This window comes from Carassius auratus, chromosome 6, assembly GCF_003368295.1.
Source record: "Carassius auratus strain Wakin chromosome 6, ASM336829v1, whole genome shotgun sequence".
NCBI lineage: Eukaryota > Metazoa > Chordata > Actinopteri > Cypriniformes > Cyprinidae > Carassius > Carassius auratus.
In genome coordinates this window covers 25,409,078-25,433,868 of record NC_039248.1, presented here as the reverse complement: position 1 = coordinate 25,433,868, position 24,791 = coordinate 25,409,078, and the positions used below count along the sequence as shown (strand labels likewise).

At 38.8% G+C, this 24,791-nt stretch overlaps 5 protein-coding genes across 5 annotated transcripts in view; all 5 read right to left on the bottom strand.

The window, feature by feature from the left end:
- Positions 1-3,421, bottom strand: part of uba7 (ubiquitin-like modifier activating enzyme 7) — a 34,351-nt gene extending 30,930 nt beyond the window's left edge. Inside the window, exons 1-8 of the mRNA XM_026266001.1 lie at positions 3,162-3,421; positions 2,724-2,770; positions 1,729-1,897; positions 1,391-1,525; positions 1,191-1,297; positions 1,011-1,101; positions 286-418; positions 68-165 (exon numbers count right to left, since the gene is read on the bottom strand). Of these exons, the coding sequence (XP_026121786.1) occupies positions 68-165; positions 286-418; positions 1,011-1,101; positions 1,191-1,297; positions 1,391-1,525; positions 1,729-1,897; positions 2,724-2,767 (777 nt within the window). The 5' untranslated portion in view covers positions 2,768-2,770; positions 3,162-3,421. The remainder of the gene's footprint in view (positions 1-67; positions 166-285; positions 419-1,010; positions 1,102-1,190; positions 1,298-1,390; positions 1,526-1,728; positions 1,898-2,723; positions 2,771-3,161) is intronic.
- A 1,343-nt stretch (positions 3,422-4,764) lies between these two features.
- LOC113103758 (odorant receptor 131-2-like) lies at positions 4,765-5,688 on the bottom strand. The gene has a single exon (XM_026266002.1). The coding sequence runs from the start codon at positions 5,686-5,688 to the stop codon at positions 4,765-4,767; it is 924 nt and encodes a 307-aa protein (XP_026121787.1).
- Positions 5,689-12,404: 6,716 nt separating this feature from the next.
- On the bottom strand, positions 12,405-13,328 carry LOC113088829 (odorant receptor 131-2-like). Its single transcript, XM_026255845.1, has one exon. The coding sequence runs from the start codon at positions 13,326-13,328 to the stop codon at positions 12,405-12,407; it is 924 nt and encodes a 307-aa protein (XP_026111630.1).
- Positions 13,329-14,856: 1,528 nt separating this feature from the next.
- On the bottom strand, positions 14,857-15,801 carry LOC113088813 (odorant receptor 131-2-like). Its single transcript, XM_026255844.1, has one exon. The coding sequence runs from the start codon at positions 15,799-15,801 to the stop codon at positions 14,857-14,859; it is 945 nt and encodes a 314-aa protein (XP_026111629.1).
- A 5,170-nt stretch (positions 15,802-20,971) lies between these two features.
- On the bottom strand, positions 20,972-21,934 carry LOC113089021 (odorant receptor 131-2-like). Its single transcript, XM_026255922.1, has one exon. It carries the CDS (start codon positions 21,923-21,925, stop codon positions 20,972-20,974), a length of 954 nt encoding a protein of 317 aa, XP_026111707.1. The 5' UTR covers positions 21,926-21,934.
- Positions 21,935-24,791: the final 2,857 nt, after the last annotated feature.

The window sequence follows — 24,791 nt, the reverse complement described above, 5'->3', positions numbered from 1 at the left end:
TTTAAAATAATTAATTATTCCATATTATGCAGTCAAGAATCCTCACTATGTCATGGCCGATACTTACAAAGCTGAGGATTTCAGGCTGTTTCACTTCAGTTGCCACTCCACCCTTCACATACTCAGAAAAGTTTGAAGTGTCACAAATACTGAAGGAGTAGCTGTCTGAAAGCATTAAAATATATTGTTATTGACTGATTTGCATTGCTATTGACATCTGCTTGACATTGTCTATCAATGATCAGCTCTAAATGTTTTCCATATATTTGATCATATGAAACCTACCTCTCACTTTGATCTCAATGGGGCCGTAACTATTGAGTTCAGTCATGCCTTGAATCTCAGAGAAATTCACAAACATGCCATCGGTGAACTCGTGGCTTTCCTCATCTGTGCATGTCACGATGCCTGGATTGCCCTGTGACGGCAAAAAACACGTTTTCAGCTCAAATTCATTTTAGGATGGTAAGAATAGTATTAGAAATTAAGAAATGTTGACTCAGAAGGGGTGGTAGCAAGGTTGAAACAAGCATTGTTTGCAATTCCATTTGGCAACTCTAGAAAATTACATAGGAACTAAAAATAAATTATGTCATGTTACAAATCTATAAGACTATGTTCATGTTAGATGAAGTTCACAGATAAAGATATTTCTAATGAAATCTGAAAGACTTCTTTCCTTCCATTGAATGTCCATCCGCTTCATGAAGTTCATTAAGAAATTATAAACATAATAAACATCAATCCGTTTAATTCAAGCCTCCTGTAAAGGCACAGTCCCTTTTTGCTCAACAGACTTAATTTAGGTTTTTATTCACATTTAAATGTTAAATATGGTAAACAGAATCTCAAGAATGCTTGCCTGATTCCTTTTTTTTATTATTATGGATTCTTATGGATTAGTTTAGCTGGATTCGATATTAAATGAAGGAACAGAAATCTCTCAGATTTCATGAAAAAACATGTGAAACATAAATGAAAGTGAAAATGTGATTTTTGTTCTGTGTCACCTTGCTGATGTGAGCAATCATAGCCGATACTGGAGTCTCTCCGTTTGTGTCTATGACCTCAAATGATTTGCCAAAGTCACAAAACAGCTGCCTGTGAACCAAACACACAAAATCAGAATCGAATCCAGTGCTATTTTAACCAGCTTCACATACTTTGCTGATTTGTCAAATGCAGCCTACCCACAAAGCCCTCTGGTGTCAGCCACAATAAACTTTATATTGTTTGAATGACAAAACGCTCCCATGCGTAGCTGCTCTTCTAAAGGTGAATTTGTGAGCACCACCACCTATTGGGATAAACACGTTAAATATGACTAAGCATAAAAATCGGTTAAAAAATCTTTATTGCACATGCATATGAGTCCAACATTATAACTCACCTGGAACTTACTGAGGAAGTCTTCATCGAGTTTGTTAGTCCAGGAAGACACTCGAACGTAGACATTCAGACTAGAGAGCTGCTTCTCAGAGCATAAAGCCCTGTTCTGACCCAGATCAGCCTCCTTTAAGTAAAACTACAGAGAGAATTTCAAGTAAAAGTTCACATAAATGACTATCATTTGTGAAAGACACACCAAAACAACTGAATAAATCATTTCACTGTTCAAAACAGCAGCTCGGACCATCTTCACAACATCATCGTTAGTGGTTAATAAATGATGACAGAATATTTCTTTTGGTGGAGTATTGTTTTAATAGCAGTAATAGGACTGATTACCTGAGAGGACAGATCTCTCCACTCCACCACACCCTCATCCTGAATGGTGACCGATCGAACTCCAGCCAGGATCACATTCTTGGCAATCTCCACACCAAGACCTCGCATTCCAGCAATGAGGACATCAGCCTTTCCCATGCGACGCATTGCATCATGGTCAATCACGTACCTGTTGTGAGATGAAAAATTGAACCATGCTTAAAATAAATGCATTTCAGTACTTTTGAACTGTCAATGCTGCCATTTTCAACTGATATATTTTGAGTGAGAGAATAAATAGAACATTTGATCTAAATTAAATCAAGCATTCATTAAATATAACAAATATGCTGTCAATGCTACCATGATGTATTCTTTGCACTTTGCATATTTAAATAATATATGGAAAATTTGCATATAATGTATTAGTAATCTAGTAAACAAAATAGCATGCAAATTATTTTAACTATGCAAAAACAAAAAAAACTTGTACTTTTGCTTGGGTTTTTCTCTGAAAAATACCAGGAAGTAAAGGTGGGGCATAACTATTCATACAGTAATGCTGTCTTGGAAAATACATGATAGGAATTCCTTTAACCAAGTAACCTGAGCTCAGAAAGACAATTTAACATTAAAATTATAGCTGAAACAACAAACTATTTTTCATTTATTTTGAATTTTTTTTAACAAAGGAAACAGAAAAAAATTGAAATATATTTTAATATCTAAATTAAAGTGTAATAAATGCAACACAGATTTTATTCTACTGAAAATGTAATTCAAGTGATTGCATTCAGTTACAACAGCGGTTAATTAAAGTTAATGAAGTAAAAATTATTACTAGAAGTGAAAGTATGAATACTCATATGCTTTACAACCCTGTGCAGCAGTATTACTGGCAATTACATTTCTAAAGATACATTTCCGAGAAATAGAAAGCACAAATAAGTAGACATTTAAGGGAAACCCAAGATGCAGATAAGAAAAGCAGAAAATAATATTTTAAATACACTTACAGTTGTCGAGAATATAATCCCTCGTCAATATCAGCTTGAGCCATTTTCTGTAAGAATGACAAATCATTGTCAGTGCTGTCCTTTACAAAGAAGTACAGCAATAGTATCAGATGTTAATAGCAAGGTCATTCCTGATTTCCTAATTCAAGTATGGTAGGCTATTTTCACGTTACATTTAATACTGTACTATTAATATGTTGCATGTTTACAAGGTACTTTTTTGCAGTGGTGGCTCTTTTTTAAAAAGAAGTTACCAGTTCAACACCTTGGTAAACATAATCAATGAAAGGCATTGAGAGTTTTCAAGGATATTGTACATTAGCGAACAACAAGCGACCAGTGATGAATTTATAAATATGGACACCGTATAATTAACTGTTATTAGCTAATATTGACAAAAATTGTCAAAGAGAAGGCAATATTTTGAGTAACATTTACCTTTCAGTGCAGTTTGGCGTTTGGTTCGTTCCTGTGTCAGAACAGAAAGTGATGTGATTCAGAGGAAAGGGTTTCACTTTCGTTTCGATTATTGTGTAACTTTCGGTCCTCTCTCTCACATACGGCCATATCGAGTGAAAGGCAATTATTATTATTATTATTATTACTATTATTTTGCTGTATCTTTAACAACTTCCTGTCGGACGCTGAGATTCTTCAGGTAAGGCCAACACTGTTGGTGAGTTATGCACGAGCAGATCACCGCAGAAAACCACAAGGTGGCGCTGCGAATCCAAGCCGGAAATAACAGCATTAGCTTCAGTGACTGGGCACCAAACGACCCGGAATTTGTCTCAAATTGGTCAGATAAGATCACTCAATATTTGTTAAAGATTAAAGATTCAAATGTTGTTAAAGTTCCAGTCTGTCGTTTATCAGGTCTAAAAATATGTCCAAATCGCTGCTAATGAATATGTTCTAATCATTTTCCATCACGTGACACCTGTTACTTTTTTCAGCGCTTACCTGAATTAACCATTTACAATAGTTTGTGATTTCAAAAATACATACACAAAAAAATATTTTTAAGTTAAATTAATAAAGTTACACTGTTGTATATTTTGCTGATCTAAAATATATATATGATAAAATGTATATTTCTTTTTTTTATCATTTATTTAGAAATTCTCAATTTTAAATAATAATAAAAAATAACCATAAAAATAAATAAATCAATGAACTGATTAAGTGACAAAATAATGCACGTAGCCTAAACCTTGGAATTAAAAATAACTGTAAGCAAAACCACTAAGAGTAAGAATTTACAGTGTGATTTGTTTTATTAAAAATAATAATCATAATACAGTACTATCACCAACTATATAAAGCAGTTTTCCTAAATATTTAATTTTAAAATTGTAGTTTGGCTACGAAGGCATGTTAATGTATAAATCAACAGATATTAAAGATACATTTTTGGTTTCTTCCCATAGTTAATGTGATCAACAATCTTTGAACGTGAACTTGAGGTAAACTGATTTTATTCATCTGACTAAAGCAGACAAACACAGCTGAACACACCTCAAGACTCAATGGGTTAATTACTCATATATGTTTAACCTAATTTATATGTCGTATTAATATATATATATATATATATATATATATATATAGAGAGAGAGAGAGAGAGAGAGAGAGAGAGAGAGAGAGAGAGAGAGAGAGAGAGATTGTGTATGGAAATGTTGGCAGAATTTAACTAATGAAAATATAACATTTTAACTCAACACTCAAATGAACAAACAAATGCAGTATGCCAACAGTACAGTCAATTTTTGAGACATTATTATTGCGCCGCATGGTGGCATAATACAGTCATACAGTACTGACATTAACAAGCAGTAGTCTCAAAATCCTTATCTTAAAACTACTGTTTGGTTATGATCGATTTTATTTGGTATTTATATTTATTTAGGAAAAAAATGCTTAAGGGAAACTGATTTCTGAATAATTCAAGAATAATTTGATGTTTTCAAATAAAAAGTGTCTTTATTAACAAGAATACAAATAAATACATTATTTATACGTACATTTGTTCAGCTGAAAATCATAATTTTGATGGCATAATCTTTACAATAATAACTTTACAAGTAAAGTATTCCTTCATTTGTTTCAGAAACTTCTGGTCTCGGACCCCATATATCAAAGGACTCAGTAATCTTGGCATAATACTTGTGATTAGATAATTTAAGAAAGTGATCTTTGTTCTGTCAACAGGAAAAAAAGGTGTGAGAATTAAATCCAAAACAGGGGCGATGTAGGAAAGCATGCAAAGAAGTAACTGGACCCCATGCAATAGTATTGTTCTCCGAGCCTTATTTGCTGAACCCTTTGAAACAGCCTTTTTGGCAGTGAAAAGGACTTTGCAGTAAGTATAGATGAGAATTATCCACACCAGTGACATATAAATGACTTGTGAAACAGTGGTGCGATCCTTGTGGGCTTTGGAACGGAATAAACTGAATGGATAGCAAAGTACAAGAGAGCTGAAAAAAGATATGGGCTGGATTAAGAGTAGAATAATGATATCTGCCAGAGAAGGTATAACTCCTATTAGCCACAGCAAACATATAAAAATGTAAGTCCTTTGTGGTGTGCAAATCTGAGCATGATGCAGTGGTTTACAGATAGCAATGAACCGCTCTATTGCCATACCAGCCAGATTCAATGGAGTGATCATAAAGGTGGTTGTACCGATCACCAACAATGTGCAACACAATGAAGCATTCACAAGTGGTGAAATGTAGGTCAACACATATAAAGTCACTGATAGGCATATCATGAGCATGTCATTGATTACCAGGTGAATGTATAAAATGTATCTGGAGTCTCTTGAAAACATTGGATTGGAGAAGAAAGTCACCACTAGCATTCCATTAATGAAATTAATGATAAGACCGAGAGAAACAATCACAAGGTTTTTAGCAAGAGCTTCTTCATAACTATCCACAAACCAGACCGTCGAGTTCATTTTCCAGTTCTTTACCAGCAAGGATCTGGAACGGGAAGAGGAGAGAGTGGTTAAAAAAAAAATCACCTACTACAGTCTTATCATAGTCTATTTTTTTTTTTGAGAAGTCTCATAGATTTACCTTGAGCAGAAGAACTGGTTCTGGATGGTGGGCAGTCTGAAGCTCACATGAGTTTTAATCAGCTACTGTATGTTATTTATGGTTTGTGGAAAGGGCAGAGATCATGAATATTAAACACGATGGTCATAGCCAAAGGGACATTTTAAGTTAAGTCTATTCAAATATTTGCAATGCAAATACTGCACTCTCTGCATTGCCACAAGAGGCCTTAAAGCATTATTAAAGGACTAGTTCACTTCCAGAATAAAAATGTCCTGAGTATTTATTCTCCCCCATGTCATCCAAGATATCTTCATTTCTTGAATCACAAAGAAATTAAGGTTTCTAACAAAAATATTCCACGATTTTCAAACTTCAATGGCGGCAAACGGGTTGAAGGTCCAAATTGCAGTTTCAATGCAGCTTCAAAGGTCTCCACATGATCCCAGGTGAGGAATAAGGGTCTTATCTGGCGAAACGGTCTGTAATTTTATCATTTATCAAGGAATGAGAGAAGACCCTTATTTCTCAGCTGGGATCATGTAGATCCCTTTAAAGCAATACTGAACTACACCAGCTACACCAGGAACTGACTAACACTAAACCTGCTGGAAAAAAAAAACAGCATAAACCAGCATGAATTCCATACTGGTCCAGGCTTATTTATGCTGGTTTATAGTTGTAGGTTGTAGTTGCGCTTGTTGTTGTTCCTCTTATCTTCAGTGATTCTGCTTGGTAACTTAGTAAGTGTCATCACTAATGGTCAATCCTGTTAAGTGAATTTACTTTATTTCAGTGCAACACTGCTTTGGTGTTACCTTTACCCTATTACTCTATGGAGTAAAAAAATAATAATAATAATTTGCTGTGCCATTTAACATGTAACCCTGGATCATATGTTTTCTTCTTCTTCTTTTTTAAAAATTATTTGTTAAAATATTTGTGTCCAGCCAGAAAAGAGTCCCACGGTGAAGGATTCATGGAGACGAAACGTAAACAGGTATTGATTATAACACAGTCAGATGGGTTTGATGGTGGATGACACAGGGACATCGATGGCAGCACGCATCAGTGAGTTGGTGAGTTGAGAGCGTTGGTGAGAGATGATGATGAATCCACAGAACGACGAACAGGAATGAAGACACAAGGATGAATGCTTGAGCAGAGGAGACACAGACATGAAGCACAGAGGTCCTCAAACAACGATCTGACAAACAAGAGACGAAAGACAGGGTGTTAAGTAGGCCATTGGAATAGGCTGCAGCTGATCATCATGATCAGCGGCAACGTCCACATGAAACAATCAACATGATGTAACCTGAGACGAGCAGGAAACAGTGCATTCATGAACCGTGACAGTACCCCTCCTCCTAAGGACGTCTCCTGGCGTCCCCAGACTCTCTTACCTGTCGATTGTAATCATCGATAAGAGAGTGATCCAGGATGTCTCTAGCAGGCACCCAACTTTTCTCCTCCGGACCGTAACCTTCCCAGTCCACCAAGTATTGAAAACCACGTCCCCTCCGTCTTGAGTCCAGAATGCGATTGAACGAAATAAGTAGGTTCCCCATCTACGAGTTAATCCACACTTTTTGACCCATGACGTATATGGGAGGCTTAGACCGGTGGCGGTTGGCTTAAGCCTTGGTGCGGCCCCCACTTGGAGTAGAGTCTCACGGGCTCTAGTCCAAGTGCGGTGACACCTCTAGACAAAGGCTTGAATGGAGGGGACCGCGACTTCGGTTTCCAGACTGGGAAAATTGGTCGCTGGTATCCTTAACTACACTCAAACAGAGATAGCCCCGTAGCTGATACAGTTAATGTATTGTGGGTGTACTCCACCAAAGACAATTGTTGGCTCAAGGAGGAAGGATTCTTGGAGACCAGACATCGCAACGCCCTTTCCAAATCTTGGTTGGCTCTCTCGGTTTGACCATTGCTCTGGGGATGAAACCCTGAGGACAGACTTACAGTCGCTCCCAGCAACCTACGAAATTCTCTACAAAATTTGGATACAAACTTGGGTCCCCTGTCGGAAACCAAGTCTGTCGGGAGGCCATGTAAGCGAAAGACGTGATCTACGATGGTCAATTACTCCAAGATGATATAGAATGAAGTTGCCAGTCCACTTTGGGGTTGTGGCAGTGGAGCTAGGGGTGTCCAAGAACTATGGGTGCAAGGGGAGAGTCGAGGATGTAGAAGAAGGTGATCTCAGTGTGGTTGCCTGATGTGATGAGGGTGATGTCTTCAGTGGTGAGTGAGATTGACAGGAAGTTTTTGACCATTGAGGGCGTGAACAGTGATTCAGTGAGTGAGGGGTTTGAGAGAAACCAGAAGTTTGTGTGCAAGTGCATGGTCCATGAAATTACATTCAGCCCTGGAGTCCAGAAGGGCTTGACAGTCGTGGGATCATTCTGACCATCTCAGTCTTACCGGAAGGAGCGTAGATGATGATGATGATGAGGTCTTCTCAGAGGAGATCCCACCCAATAGTAGCCTCATACTTACTACTGGGCTTGGCCTTTTACCGGACAGATGTAGGCGTGATGACAAGTCATAATAATAAAATTAACAGTAGACAACAGGAGCAAATGCAACATAAACACAGAAACAAGAGCAAATGATACCAAACCAGGAACTGACTGAAGCAGGAGGCTTAAATAAACAGAAACTATGGAAACTAACAAGTGGAGTAAAAATAAGAACAATTTCCTGGCTCCTGTCATACCTTCATTTGACTGGAAGTAGAGAGGGGTCACTATGGACATTACGGTCATCAGGGCTTAACAGGGGGCACTCTCTTGATCTGCAGCTATGTAGCCCTATACACAGCATTACATTTTTCAACAGTTTTAGCTATAGTAGCTCTTCTGTGCGATCAGCCAAAACATGCTTTGGCCAAATCACTGCATACTGGGGCCAGTTGCATAAACATAGCCACTACAGTATGTCATAAGAACTAGTTTGACCAACCAGAAGTTGGCCAAGGGGTAACCAGTCTTGAGTTTAAATTCAAATTAGACCAGTCTACCTTTTTGTAATCCACTTTAAAAAGTTGTGACCAGTTTTGATGAAAAAAAATTAGATGACTAGCTTTTTGAGACTAATCTAAGCAGTTTGTGCAACTGGCCCCTGGGAACACCCTACAACACTTGGACACGTTTTCACTCAGTCTTATAGTCATCACTATTTGGCCCTTGTCAAAGTCACTTTCGTACTTCTAACAAGAAATTCAAGAAATACAAAGTTCTGTCATGAAACTCTGGATGCATGCCAACAGGTTCTAAGCAAGCGGCAACCTCCCTATCTCTCTCGTTAAGCCAAGGAGAGAAATTACTAAAACTGCAATTCATCGACTGGGAGTCAATCCTATAGACTTCCCATGTTAAAATGCGCAACTTTACAGCAGAAAAAAACGTTTACAGCCTGGTTCAAAAAATGAATTTGGTCTATATAATAATAATAATAATTCCTTAAATTTATATAGCGCTTTTCTAGGCATTCAAAGTGCTTTACATTGTCAGGGGGTCCATCTCCTAATCCACCAGTGTGCAGCATCCACATGGATGATGCGACGGCAGCCATATTGCGCCAGAATGGCCACCACACACCAGCTTACTGGTGGAGAGGAGACAGAGTGAAAAAAGACATCCTGGGATTTTTCTGACCACAGAGAGTCAGGACCTCGGTTTAACGTCTCATCCGAAGGACGGCTATAGCTAATTTTTCCTTTAATGACAACTGTAAGGTGGGTAAATTTTTTTTACAGCTCATTTGTTTAAATACAGCAATATTAAGCCTAAAAGTTCTGCATACTTAAGGACACGGACACTTGAGTGACAGGTGGATTACCGCTCATGACACTGCTGTCAACTTAGGTGGGCATGGTTTCAGCAACCAGCTCCTGCCTTTTTGCCCATTTTTGATGATCCTGGAGTGACGCTCGTTGACGTGCTGCCAAGATGGTGACGGCCCATTCCACCCACTTTGAGCTTCAAAAACATTGTTCAGAAAACCACGGGTGACGTCACGGACACTACATCCATGTTTTTATACAGTCTATGGTTCTAACACAATCTGAAATAAACACAACATTATTCACATGGTGCAGCTGATTGGTTTCTTTTTGCATCAGCAGCCAATGAGCTTGGTGCTCACCATTCCAATACTTGTCTAGTGCTTGCTGTAGCAGTTGCAGTACACTTTTAGAAACCCTCCACCTTCCCCAGCTCCACCTGTATAGATCTGTAGTGTCATGATTTAATAGATGTTATACAGAGGTGGGTAGTAACGAGTTACATTTGCTTCGTTACATTTACTTGAGTATATTTTTTGGGTAACTAACTAATACTTTTGCAGTATATTTAAAGATGGTTTCTTTTACTCTTACTTTAGTAAATCTTTTGTACATTTTAACTTCGTTACTGTGGGTGACTCTCCTCTTGTTACTTTATCTTAATGCAATACAAGTTATAAATGTTTCAGTTTATCTCAAACGTCATCTACTTTTCTCTGGGCAATGAGCGATGCCCATTCGCGAATGATTCAATTTCTTGAGTCAATTCTGTTCAAAAGCTTGATCAAACCAGTTGACAAACCAGTGAATTAGTTTGTGAATCAGTTTGAATGATTCGTTCAGTTCCCTGCCACGCGCACTGAGCCGTCTGAAGCGGTTCTCACTCAGAGTTGTAACAGAAAGTTTAAGAACATCAAGAGCGTTGAAGACGTGGCATTGGATCTACAGTAAATTGAAAGCAAATCTACAAAAGATATTGTTTGCTAGCATTGAAGATCTTTATTAGATGAACACATGTGCTGTCTACGGCTACTTTCTATTACAGTACAAGATACTACTATGACATTAGTTTGTTGAATATAATGTATCATTTTTACATTAAATAAGCTGTCACAGAGTATGAAATTAATACCCTCCAAAACTGTGCTAGCTCTGTTCCAGGAGGAAGCCTTTGCCTAGACACAATTAATATTGATATTTCCACAATGTTTACACTTGCAGAAATATAAACTTGTTTATATTTTGCAGAACAGATGGAAGAAGATTCCGATCACCGTGATTTTGCCAAGTAAGACATTTTCCTGGATCAACATCTTTTGATGATCCTGGATCAACATTATTGTCCAAAAAAAACCAATCCCTACCCTTAAACCTAACCCTACCCAAATGATCAACAAGGGTGTAGAAGCACCTAACCCTAATTTTAAGCCTAATACAGATATTTCCTGTAAAGTTATATATCAATTCTGATTGGTTGATTGGAAAGTTGTTCCAGGATCAAAAGGATGTTGATCCAGGAACATGTTGTACTTGGTGAAATCACGCTCACCGAAGATCCGTCAATGTGGATTTGGTTCGTTATGTTCAGATGTTCGGTAACTTTGCGTTCATGTGAGGAGTTTTCACTCTTCTCAGTGACAGAGGTTATTCATACATACATAATACATAATATATTTAAAAATATAATTCAATCCAGATTTCAGAGTCATAAATCATTCTAATATATTGATTAATTACCAGCCCTGGAAACAGTTTTGCTGATTAATATTTTTTGGGAACCTGAGACAAAGCTAAAAAAAGAACATCACTGATAGTAAATCAACATATTGGAATGATTTCTGAATCATTATGTGACACTAAAGGCTGATATATATATATATATATATATATATATATATATATATATATATATATATATATATATATATATATATATATATATACGCACACACATACATACATACATTAGATAAATTCTGTCTTTATATCTAAATAAAAATAGACTATAGACATACAGTATATGATCCAAAGTAACTAGAAACTAACTACTTAGTAGTTTTTTTTTTATCCGATACTTTTTTACTCTTACTCGAGTAAGTATAAGTATTCAGACTAATACATTTAATTTTACTTGAGTAAATATTTCTACAAGTACTTTTAATTTTATGTGAGTACTGTACAGCTTTAGGGTACTCTACCCACCTCTGATGTTATATATATGCAGTGTTTTTTCATCTATGCTAGATAGTGTATCAAATCTATTCTGCCAAGATCAAATCCAATAACATTGCCATGTATATTACCATGCTAAACTCTATTTAATTATTAAAAACTATTTTTCTTAAAACTATAGTTTGCTTATAAAACTATTTTAATTGAAAATTTTAATATAAAACGCCTACTGTTCATGATAAAGACACAAATATGTTTGCTGTTGTGAATCCATAATAGGCCCATATCATTTTTATAATTTATATAATTAACAACACCTGCATGAACTAGCGGGTAAATGATTTCATACAGTACGTCCACCAAAAATCATCAAACACCTGCTGATTAAAAGACACTGATAATGGATCAGTGAAGTTCACGTTTCACGTTTGAAGTGTGAAACAGATACGTGTCAGATACAAATGCGATTAATGTATAACTAAGAACATTTAATCAATGTTCTACAAAGTGTTTTGGGCCACAGTTTCTGTTCTCGCTGATGATTTCAAATAAAACAAATCTCATAATCAATTTAAAATATAAATGCAAAAAAAAAAATTTTAATACAAAAATCTAATTTCTAATATTTCTAAATAAATGTAGTAAAAATTATAATTTTGATGGCACAATCTTTACAATAATAATTTTACAAGCAAAATATTCCTTCATTTGTTTCAGAAACCTCTGGTCTCGGACCCCATAAATCAAAGGACTCAGTAATCTTGGCATAATATTTGTGATTAGATAATTAAAGAAAGTGATCTTTGTTCTGTGAACAGGAAAAAAAGGAGAGACAAACATATCCATAACAGGGGTGATATAGGAAAGCATGCAAAGAAGTAACTGGACACCATGCAACAATATCGTACTCCGAGCCTTATTTGCTGAACCTTTTGAGGTTGCCTTTCCGGCAGTGAACATGACTCTGCAATAAGTATAAATGAGAATTATCCACACCAGTGACATACAGAGGACTTGAGAAGCAGTGATGCGATCCTTGTGGTGTTTTGTCGGGAACAAACTAAATGTGTAGCAAAGCACAGTAGACCTGAAGAGAGATATGGGCTGGACAATGAGTAGAATAATGATATCTGCCAGAGAGGGCATGGCTCCTACAAACCAAATCAAACATATAAAGATGTGGGTTCGTTGAGGTGTGCAAATCTGAACGTGATGCAGTGGTTTACAGATAGCAATAAAACGCTCTACCGCCATACCAGCCAGATTCAATGGAGTGATCATAAAGGTGGTTGTACCAAGAAAAACCAATGTGTAACACAATGATGCATTTACAAGTTGGGAAGCATAGGTCAACACATATATAGTCACTGATAGGCATATCATGAGCATGTCATTGATTACCAGGTGAATGTATAAAATGTATCTGGAGTCTCTTGAAAACATTGGATTGGAGAAGAAAGTCACCACTAGCATTCCATTAATGAAATTAATGACAAGACCGAGAGAAACAATCACAATGTTTTTGGCAAGAGCTTCTTCATAACTATCCACAAACCAGACGGTCGAGTTCATTTTCCAGTTCTTTATGACCGAGGGTCTGGAAGAGAATGAGGAGAAAGGGGTTAAAATTCAAGCCTATTCATTTTGAGATGTCTTGTAGATAGACTTACCTTGAGCAGAAGAACCAGCTCTGGATTGTGTATTTCAGTCTGAAGCTCATGTATTATTTATGGTTTGTGGAAAGGGCAGAGATTATGAATATTAAACATGGTGGTCATTGCCCAGGGGTCACTTGATTAGCCTATTCAAACAGTTACTGTTAATTTCATAACAGTGCAGTATTTGCAAGGGAAAAAACAAGCATCGAACTGAATACAAATATTCTGTGCAATTTCTTGAAAAGCAATGCCAAAATCACAGGTTTTTCTGCGAAAACTCACATTCAGCATTATGTTTAGCATTGCTGTGCTGCTGGGTACCATGCATAATACTACTAAGCTGACCTAAGTTTAGGATCAAAACTACAATAATAATAATCAAAGGTTCAGAACTCAAAATAATGCAGATGGGTATCAAGGGGCAGTGTTAGTATTATAATAGGTGTAACTATTTACCTATTGGATGTTTATTATTAAGTGAATTATATAATATTAATATTTCAATATTGTGATACTGTGCTCATCTTCAGCCTACTATAATGTTAAAATTGCATCGATAAAACCTTTGAAATGATGATGTAATTTGTACTAGGACTTCTCATGGTGACCACACGGGGGCAGTATATCTTGTTTAGATTAAACAGAGTTATATGTTGTGTAATGGTTTACATTTGAAGCAGACTGAATTGAACACTTTGCACTGAAAAGAAGGTTAGTAAAAATACTTAAATATTAAAAAATAAAATAAAATTAGAACACTTAAAAAACATATGAACCAAAAACTAAGACTAGAGATATATTTAATAAATCAAATTAATTAGATCACCTAGGGAAATTTAAATACAACAAATGAAATACAATGCTATCTGGCATTAAACAATACAGTTTGTGGTGACAAATGCAGAAGGGAGATTGCCCTTTGCAATTTTTTAAAAAGAGTGTTGCCTATATTTAATTTCTCTTTTTTTTTCTTTTGTTGATAATTGCATTTGCTCTTCAAGCATGATTTTAATTTTACTTTGTATAACATATCTTTGCACTGTTTAAACTGCACATAGCTTAGCTGAAACATTTTGGTAAAACAAATGTAGAGGAATTTTGAGATTGTTGGGGCAGTGTACAGTTAATTATGGTCTGTCTGTATGCTGCAGGTTTGAATTTAAACACTTACACTTCCTTATTTTCAAGATGTGCCATTTTAACACATGGAGCCATTATGTTATATTAAATCAAGGAAAACATTTAATGCTAAATTTTTCACAATAAAAAATGACAACTAAAAAACACTTAATTTATGGCATGACAATGTTGCAGTACATTTGATTTAATTGAACATCAGTGTTGCAAAACATTAATCTGGTACATGAAGAATTGCATGCTTTATGTAACATAGCCACTAGTGACATGTTTTTATGAAACATCTAATGTGTTGACCTTTTTTCTCATTGACTGGTTGATTCAACTTTTACAATGAATATTCTGCATGTAAAAAGCCTCTTCATGTGTTTGTAAAAAAGTTTATCACGAACACCATAAATCAGGGGAGTAAGCAGTCGTGGTATTATATTTGTTAAAAGATAATTTAAAAAGGTTAGTCTTGCCCGATCAGCTGGTATAAGTGGGACAAACGTCTTGTCTATGATAGCAGTAATGTAGGACATCATACAGAGCAGAAGCTGTGCTCCATGTAACAGGATTGTGCTTTGAGCCTTTTTTGCTGAGGATTTATCAGTGGAGGCCCTTCTGGCTGCAACCAGCACTTGACAATATGTGAATACAAGAATTAACCACACAACAGATGAGTAAAGGCCATTCATAAATCTGATGTGTATTTCATGATATTGTGTGGAATACAGAATTGATGCACTACAAGAGGCAGTTGTTGTAAAAACAGATAAAGGACGAACAATTGAAAGGATAATCAAGTCAGTCAATCCAGGTATGACTCCTACACCCCAAATCAGAGAGATGAGTATGTATGTCCTGCGCACTGTGCAGATCTGATGGTGATGCAGTGGTTTGCAGATGGCAATGTAACGCTCAACAGCCATACCAGCCAAAGTCAGAGGAGTGTTCTTATGAGCAGTTGCAGTTACTATTAGAAGTGTAGCACAGAATGGGAGAGGTACATTTTGCCACGCATAAGCCATCACACTTAGACTTACACTGAAAAAAACCATGAGCATATCATTGATAACCAAGTGAATATATAATATGTACCGTGGGTCATTGTAGAAAACGGAACTCCTGAAAAATGTCAATACAAACATTCCATTTATGGACATAATTATGATCCCAAGAAGAACAATGGTAAAATTCTTTGCAAAAGCATCTGCATATTTTTCTTGTACGCTGTAAAGAAACATTGTAGAGTTCATCGTCCTCATGGGCCGGTGTAAAATTTACTTCTTATTATAAGTGATAATACTTTTCTTGGGAAAAAAGAGTTTCGTTGTTGTTTTCTTCCTTCTAGTGATCTTGATGACTGTCAAAAGCACATGAAGCTCGAATATGATCTTCTTTGTCCAGAATATTTTTCACGTTTTTCATCTCATAGAAAATAATAGGGAGAAATGTTTAGCAAGTTAACAGTTATAAGCTATAATGAATATACTGTAAAAAATGTAAACAAAAAAATAAAATAAGACATTGTTGAAAGAGTGAACTTACCTCTTCAGTTTGCTTAGTAAATAGTTTTGACTCCAGAAGGAAACAGACCAGTTTATATACTAATTTGAGATGTAAATGAGGGGAGTAAAAAGACCACAATAAAGGGAGGGAGGGAAGAAAGGAGAGAGAGCGAGTTTAATTACAGAATATTGCTCTCCTGGTGTAAATACATACATGCCAACACACATACAGACAGACGGGTGGATGGACCGACGGACGGACGGATAGACAGATGGACAGACAAACAGACAGACAGATGGACAGACAGACAGACAGACAGACAGATGGACAGACAGACAGACAGACAGACAGACAGACAGATGGACGGACAGACAGACACACAGACAGATATAGGAATCTCACTGGAAACATGCCTGAGGAAGCATTTCTGCAAAATTATATTACATTGCTTCTTGCACATTTTGCAACACCTTCAGCATCAGTGAGTGGCACTAAAAGCACCGTCAGTTTTATATGAAATATATGAACATGTATCTGGCAATATTTTCTAATGCTGGTAGCAGCCAATTTGGCAACTAAATGTTTATGTTACCAGCCATTTGTAACTTTTACTAGCCAAAAAAAAAAACTTTTAGAAAGGACTGCTAAGATTTCAGTACATTGCTTATGAAATCTGATTCTGAACAAGTAAATAAACACATTAAAGCATGAAGTGATCAGCTGTTTCCTCCAGCCTTTGTTGAAGTCACATTATGTACAAATACATACATCTGTGACATCTGATTTGGGTTTGAGTTTTGTTTTAATTATTGTTATTTTTTTTTTTTACTGTTTCCAGTTCAGCTTCGTGTATTTGTCTTACTGTTACAAATGTTTTTTGAATTGCCTTCAGGTGTCACACCTGTGTCTAGGTTGTGGTGGAAAAATTCATTTAACATTGCTTCTGTATACCTATATAAGCATGTGTTTTCTTTTCTTTACTGTGTGGGTTCAGAAGGGTGACACCTGGGGGGGGGGGGTGGGGGGGGGACAGATGTCTGAGAATGACCTGAGGGGGTCATTGGGCCATATAGTGGGGGGACGATGTCTGAGGATGACCTGACTATATTTTTATATTTATTGTTATATATGCTTATTTCCCCTTTCAGTTTTTGTATCGCTTTACCTAGTTAATGATTTGTATAATTATGTTAGTATTTGCTATCCTACCATATATTTTGTAAACAAACATCTGACAATTGTGCCAATAAAATTTTTATTTTATTATTTATGCCCATGTTTGATGATAAATGAGCATGTTGTGTTTATATTTACGAATGAAACTATGTGAATGATTAATTTCTCAATAAATACTTTATAATTATGGTCCATTAATTAGCTGAAATAAAATTAAATATGTTAAATTTAAACTGCGTTCCAACAAAAATTCCAGTCAGCATATTTAAAGCTTTATTGGCATGTCGAGCATTTACAGTAGGCATATTACATATTACACCTAATATTATAATGAGCAACATTAATGAAGAGTGGAGCTGTTCTCGCTGTTAAGCGCTCTGCTCTCGCCGGGCATGCTCCAAGGAGTTTGTCCGTAAATCCTGTCTTGCGGTCGCACTGCTGCTAAAGCACAGAGGTGACCATGATCTTGGGAATCGCACATGATCTGGCGAACGGGTTGGAGACGGCTCGTCCTATCTCCACCTGTGTTCCCTAGATCTACAGCTTGTTCTCTAGGCTTGGAAGCCCGCGCTGTGGTTTCTTCCCCCTCTGAGGCAGAGCTCGCTGCTGCATGCTTTTCTAGCTGCTAAGCACTCTCGCCGGGCACGCTCCGAGGAGTGTGTCCATGCATGCAATCTCACGGTTTGGGTCGCGCTGCCACTGAGGCACGGCGATGACAGAAATCGCGGGAATCACACATGATCTGGCGAACGGGTTGGAGATGGCTCGTCCTATCTCCACCCATGTTCCCTAGATCTAGAGCTCATCTCGAGGCTTGGAAGCCCGCACTGCGGTTTCTTCCCCCTCTGAGGCAGAGTTTGCTGCAGCATTCATCTTTCTCTGAAGAGATTGATGTTATTTGTATGACTAAGTGAAAAAAAAGACATATACGCTACAGATGTCTTTTTATTTTCACTTGTCTGGTTGTTGACTACATTTAATTCTGAGGAATAAAATGAAATATTTATCTGACTATGTGAAATTAGATGTACAGGGGCTCATGGGATGTGATTTCTCATGTAAGAACACGTTTACCTCTCTTCCTCTGAGGAGGTTAAGGCGGTCAGGGGCTGCTGGGCAGAACAGTCCCAACCCTACCATGAATCCCTCGTGCCGGGGGTGTCACTTTTTGTACTACGCACACGCTAGAGTCAGAGTTGTGCTCCCAGGCCAAAGGTTACTAGTGGAAAGCGGTTCTGTGGACCATCGTTTTCGCTGGATAGGCTTCATCATAATGTCCTGACATCTAAGGCCTAGGACTTTTTGAGGGCCAGCTCCCTCTGGGGAAGAGCATTGTACACCGCATTACACGGTGGCCGTCTCTCCTCAGTGCCCTCAGGAGATCGATCTGCCAACCCTGCCGGAGTTCCAGGGCACAGTGGTCTCCGGCGAGTGCTTCTCTCAGTTACCGCCCGGAAATGTAGCAGTGCTAAGAGGCTCGCTACCTCTACGGAGGTCTCTAGAGCAGCTAGCACTATTGTCCCCTGCCGGTCTGCTGCTTCAGGTCACCAGAGGCCAGTCTTGCGATGCTGGTTCCCTTAGGAGGTTACATGGTGGTGTGGGAGCCCTTGTCAAGTGTGCTTCATGGGGTCCGGCCCCGAGCAGGTCTGAGGGCCCTCATATTTTAGGAGAATTCAGCTATGAGAGTCCTGTGGCTCAGGACCTCGGAGGGTATACACAGCATTACACGGTGCATGTCTCTCCTCAGTGCCCTCAGGAGATCAATTTGCCAACCCTGCTGGTGTTCCAGGGTGCGTTGGACTCCGGCAAATGCTTCTCTCAGTTACCGCCCGGAAAAGTATCGGTGCTAAAAGGCTCGCGACCTCCTGGGAGGTTTCCAGAGCAGCTAGTTCAGCCATCTCCTGCTGGTGCGCCACTTCAGGGCACTGAGCTAACTGCTCTGATGACACCAGAGATCAGTCCTGAGAGACTGATTCCCTTGGTAGACTTTTTGGCAGCGTGGAAACTACTGCCAAATGTGTATCAAAGGGTCCTGCACACTGTAGTGAGAGGCCACAGAATCCAGTTCGGTTCTCCTCTGCCTCAATTCACGGGGACTCTCCCACTCTGGTGGGCCCCAGGCAGGCTCTGGTAATGGAACAGAAGTAGACTCTCTCTGAGGATGGAGGCCATCGAGGTGGTCCCTCCTCGGGCTGCAGAGTTCGGTTCCTACAGCAGGTAATTCACTGTTCCGAGGAAGGATGAGGTGTTGTGTCCTTTTTTAGATCTGCGTTTTTTGAATGCACTTGGGGCAGCTGTGGCCTAATGGTTAGAGAGTTGGACCTGTAACCTGAAGTTTGCAGGTTCGAGTCTCTGTGCTGGCAGGAGTTGTAGGTAGTTGGGGGAGTTAATGAACAGCACTCTCCTCCACCCTCAATAACCTACAACATAGCAGTGGTCTGTAACATAAACCACCAATGAGCCTGTGCTCGTGCCATTTATACAAACTAGTGTGGTACCAGGGCAAACTCCTCTCACTGAGAGCAGTCCATATTCCTGGGCAGCTTAATATTGGAGCAGACATCCCGTCGAGGCACGGGCAGAGGCCAGGGAAATGGCGGCTTCACACCATGGCTGAGGCTTCATTTGTACATTTTTCCCAAGATCGCTCTGCTCCTGGGAGATCTGGAGAGAGTGCACCAGGACAGAGTCTGGCTGCTGTTGCTGTTGCTCTTGCAAGCGGAGGGTATGCCCCTGCATGGAGCTTGGAGGCTGTAGGTGTGGTCTCTGAAGATGCACAACTCACAGCTTCCGGTCTCTCAACCGAAGTTGTTGAGACCGTTCTCCAATCCAGAGCTCTGACGTCACCCACCTATGAGGTCTCGCCCATCCATTGGACTGATTACACATGTGATTCATAGACGTCATGATGAAGGCGTTCCCCAAAGCGTTATCCGATGCAGCGTCTCGTTCCCTCGAGGAGACGTTATCTGTTATGTAATTGTTTACATCTGAAGCAGACTGAATCCAACACTGCACTGAATCAGAAAAAAGGAGTGGTAAAAATACTTAAATATTAATAATTTAAATAAAATTAGAATACCGAAAACCATACCATTATCAGGAGTAGATATATATTTAATAAATCAAATTAATTGGATCACCTAGGGAAACTTAAATGCAACAAATGAAATACAAAGCTATCTGGCCCTAAACCATACTGTTTGTGGTGAGTACCCTTGGCAATGTTTTTAAAAAGCTCTACCCTTTATTTGTCACCAGTATTTCATTTCTCTTTTTTTTCTTTCTTTCTTTTTGATAATTTTATTTGCTCTTCAAGCATTATTTTAATTTTACTTTGTATAACATATCTTTGCACTGTTTACACTGTACACAGCTTAGCTGAAACATTTTGGTAAAACAAATGTAGAGGAGTTTTGAGTTGTTGCAGCAGTGTACAGTTAATTATGGTCTGACTGTATGCTGCAGGTTTGAATTTAAACACTTACACTTCCTTATTTTTCAAGACCTGCACATGGATCCATTATGTTATACTAAATCATAGAAAACTTTTAATGTTAAATTTTTCACAATAATAATTGACAACTAAAAAACACTTAATTTATGGCATGATCATGTTGCAGTACATTTGATTTAATTGAACCTTTACATCAGTGTTGCAAACATATAAAACATTTATCTGGTACATGAAGAATTCTGCATGCTTTTTTTATTTTACATAGCCACTAATGACATGTTTTTATGAAACACCTAATGTGTTGACCTTTTTTTCTCATTGATTGTTTCAACTTTTACAAGGAATATTCTGCATGTAAAAAGCCCCTTCATTTGTTTGTAAAAAAGTTTATCACGAACACCATAAATCAGGGGAGTAAGCAGTCGTGGAATTATATTTGTTAAAAGATAATTTAAAAAGGTTAGTCTTGCCCGATCAGCTGGTATAAGTGGGACAAACGTCTTGTCTATGATAGCAGTAATGTAGGACATCATACAGAGCAAAAGCTGTGCTCCATGTAACAGGATTGTGCTTTGAGCCTTTTTTGCTGAGGATTTATCAGTGGAGGCCCTTCTGGCTGCAACCAGCACTTGACAATATGTGAATACAAGAATTAACCACACAACAGATGAGTAAAGGCCATTCATAAATCTGGTGTGTATTTCATGATATTGTGTGGAATACAGAATTGGTGCACTACAAGAAGCAGTTGTTGTAAAAACAGATAAAGGACGAACAATTGAAAGGAGAATCAAATCAGTCAATCCAGGTATGACTCCTACACCCCAAATCAGAGAGATGAGTATGTATGTCCTGCGCACTGTGCAGATCTGATGGTGATGCAGTGGTTTGCAGATGGCAATGTAACGCTCAACAGCCATACCAGCCAAAGTCAGAGGAGTGTTCTTATGAGCAGTTGCAGCTACTATTAGCAGGGTGACACAGAACGGTATTGGCACATTTTGCCATGCAAAACTCATCACAAAAAGAGTTACAGATAAACAAACCATGAGCATATCATTGATAACCAAGTGTATATATAGTATGTATCTTGGATCACTGTAGAAAATTGAACTCCTAAAGAATATGTACACAAATATTCCATTGATGGAGACAATTATGACCGCAAGAGAAACGATGGTAAAATTTTTTGCAAAAGCATCTGCATATCTTTCTTGAAGATTATAGAGTTGCACAGAAGAGTTCATTGTTCTGGTGCACTGAAGTGAAATTGTTTGCGTTTTCTTTGAAATAATGTCTTTTGAATGTAGTTGTTGTCTGTAGTTGGTTTCCTTCCAAAATGTGGATGGCTGATCAGCTTGATCAAGGTGAAAAACAAATCTTCTTTATCCAATTTTTTTCTCCCATTTATTTAATCTGATATTGAAGTTAAAAGGAGAAACATTTAGAATGTTAATAAGCATATGCTACGACAAATATAAAAACAAAATTAAAGACATTGTTGAAAGAGTGAACTTACCTTTTCAATTTGATTAGTAAATGTTTTGGTACAACTGAGTATTTTATATGCTCATTTGAGATGTAAAGGAGGGGGCAGAAAAAAAGAGCATGAGGGACGGAGGGAGGGAAAGAGAGAGTACAGGCTCTCTGAAATTGACCTAATTTACATTAGTTTTGTTTTAAAGGGGTCATATCTAAACATTTCTAAAAAGAACATTATGTTGTGTATTTGGTGTAATGCAATGTGTTTATGCGTTATATGCGTTAGAGGTTAAAAAAAAATATATATATTTTTCCACATACTGTATACATTATTGTTGCTCCTCTATGCCCCGCCTTTTTGAAACGTGTTTTTTTTTTTTTTTTTACAAAGCTCATCATTCTGAAAAGTGAGGCGTATGCTGACTGGTCGGCTATCCAGTGTTTTGTGATTAGCTGAATACCTCAAGCATGTGACAGAAATGTTACGCCCCTTAACAAACTGTGATGCTGTGTGCAACATCGTGACAATACAACATTACTAAAACAAATTAAAAACGAGGCATCCAGTGGGGATGTAATTACAGGTTATATCTACCTGGTATCTACCCCTTTTGGAAGGCTAAACAAAATAGTTTAACTTTCACAATGAAACACACAGTGTCTCAACAACATGACTCTGGCAGCAACAACAATACTACAGAATAAAAGTTCTGCAAATCTTCCCACACAGTGACATAGACATGTGGTGGCATGTTTAAACAAGGTGTTTTAGGACGGTGTGGACAAGTCTTAACTTTTATAAAGAATATATCTTTGGATTTGAGACTTTAGTCTTTGCAACTTTACAGATCTTCTTTATGCACAAAGAGCTAATTTAATGGACAAAGAGTGGTGCAGCAGGATTTTGAACAGCCTCCAGAGTTGTAGATGGACAACACTGACAGATGCTGAGTAGTGTAAGCAGACATGGTGCTTCTTGTTCATTGTGCAACACTAGTTCACCAGCATTAATTTCGTTGACAAATAATTCTTATCATCATTTTTTGTCAACTACATTTTTTTTTCACTGAAAAAAGGAGACTATAACAACTCTTTTTGAATGACAAAATCAGCTGCGTGGTTCGGATGTTAGATGCATAGGCTACAAATGAACCGGCGGAATATAAGCTCACATACACTTGCTGCATTCAGGGGCCCAGGGCCAAGCCAACAGAGCAGGAATCCAGGGTGGAGCAAGGTGGAACTGGAGCCATGGGGTCGAGACAGAAACCCACCAGGGCAGTGCAGAAGACCACCACAACCATGCGATTGAGACAGAAGCCCAACAGAGCGGCGCAGAAGACCACCACAGCCAGGTGGTCGAGACCGAAGCCCACTAGGGCGGGCGCAGAAGACCACCGTAGTGTGGTCGAGACTGAAGCCCACCAGAGCGGCGCAGAAGACCACCACAGCCATGCGGTCGAGACCGGAGCCCACCAGAGCGGCGCAGAAGACCACCACAGTGGGATCGATGACACAGGAGAGCAAGTCTGGTTAAGCAAGTCTGAAAAAGAGAACATGAACAGGTTAAAGGTGGCCTCCGTGGCCACGACTGGATAAGTCGAGCACTCAGAGAGTTTGGCTGAGACGAGGAGAGGCTCCGGTAGTTTCGCAGAGATGAGAAGAGGCTCTGGTAGTTCAGCGGAGACGTGGAGAGGCTCTGGTAGTTCAGCGGAGACATGGAGAGGCTCTGGTAGTTAAGCGGAGATGTGGAGAAGCTCTGGTAGTTCAGCGAAGACGTGGAGAGGCTCTGGTAGTTCAGCGGAGACGTGGAGAGGCTCTGGTAGTTCAGCGAAGACGTGGAGAGGCTCTGGTAGTTCAGCGGAGACGTGGAGAGGCTCTGGTAGTTCAGCGAAGACGTGGAGAGGCTCTGGTAGTTCAGCGAAGACGTGGAGAGGCTCTGGTAGTTAAGCGGAGATGTGGAGAAGCTCTGGTAGTTCAGCGAAGACGTGGAGAGGCTCTGGTAGTTCAGCGGAGACGTGGAGAGGCTCTGGTAGTTTAGCGGAGACGTGGAGAGACTATGGTTGTTCAGCAGAGACATGGAGAGACTCTGGTAGATCCGTGGTGTTTTGACTGGATTCAGGAAGATCAATGGTGACTTGACTCTGCTCATGAAGATCATTGGTGACCTGACTCTGCTCATGAAGATCAACGGTGACTTGCCTTTGCCCATGAAGATAGTCTGTGACTTGCCTTTGCCCATGAAGAACACTGGTGAATAGACTTTGCCCATGAAGAACACTGGTGACTTGACTTTGCCCATGAAGAACACTGGTGACTTGACTTTGCCCATGAAGAATACTGGTGACTTTGAATCTGATTCGACTCTGGAGGGTCAACGGGAACCTGACTTGACTCTGAAGGGTTAACAGTGGCTGTCATCTTGTGCAGAGGCACTGGACCGGCTGCCATATTGTGCAGTGGTGCTGGGCTGGCGGTCTTCCTGTCTGTAGACCCCGGTCTAGAGTCGGCCATCCCACCTGGAGAGACAGGTGTGGCTGGGGTATCCCACTGAGACTGATGTTGCTGCATCATTGTATCCCATTCCTACGGCCAGGGTCCAGAATACTCGTGCCAAACCACCCACCTCAT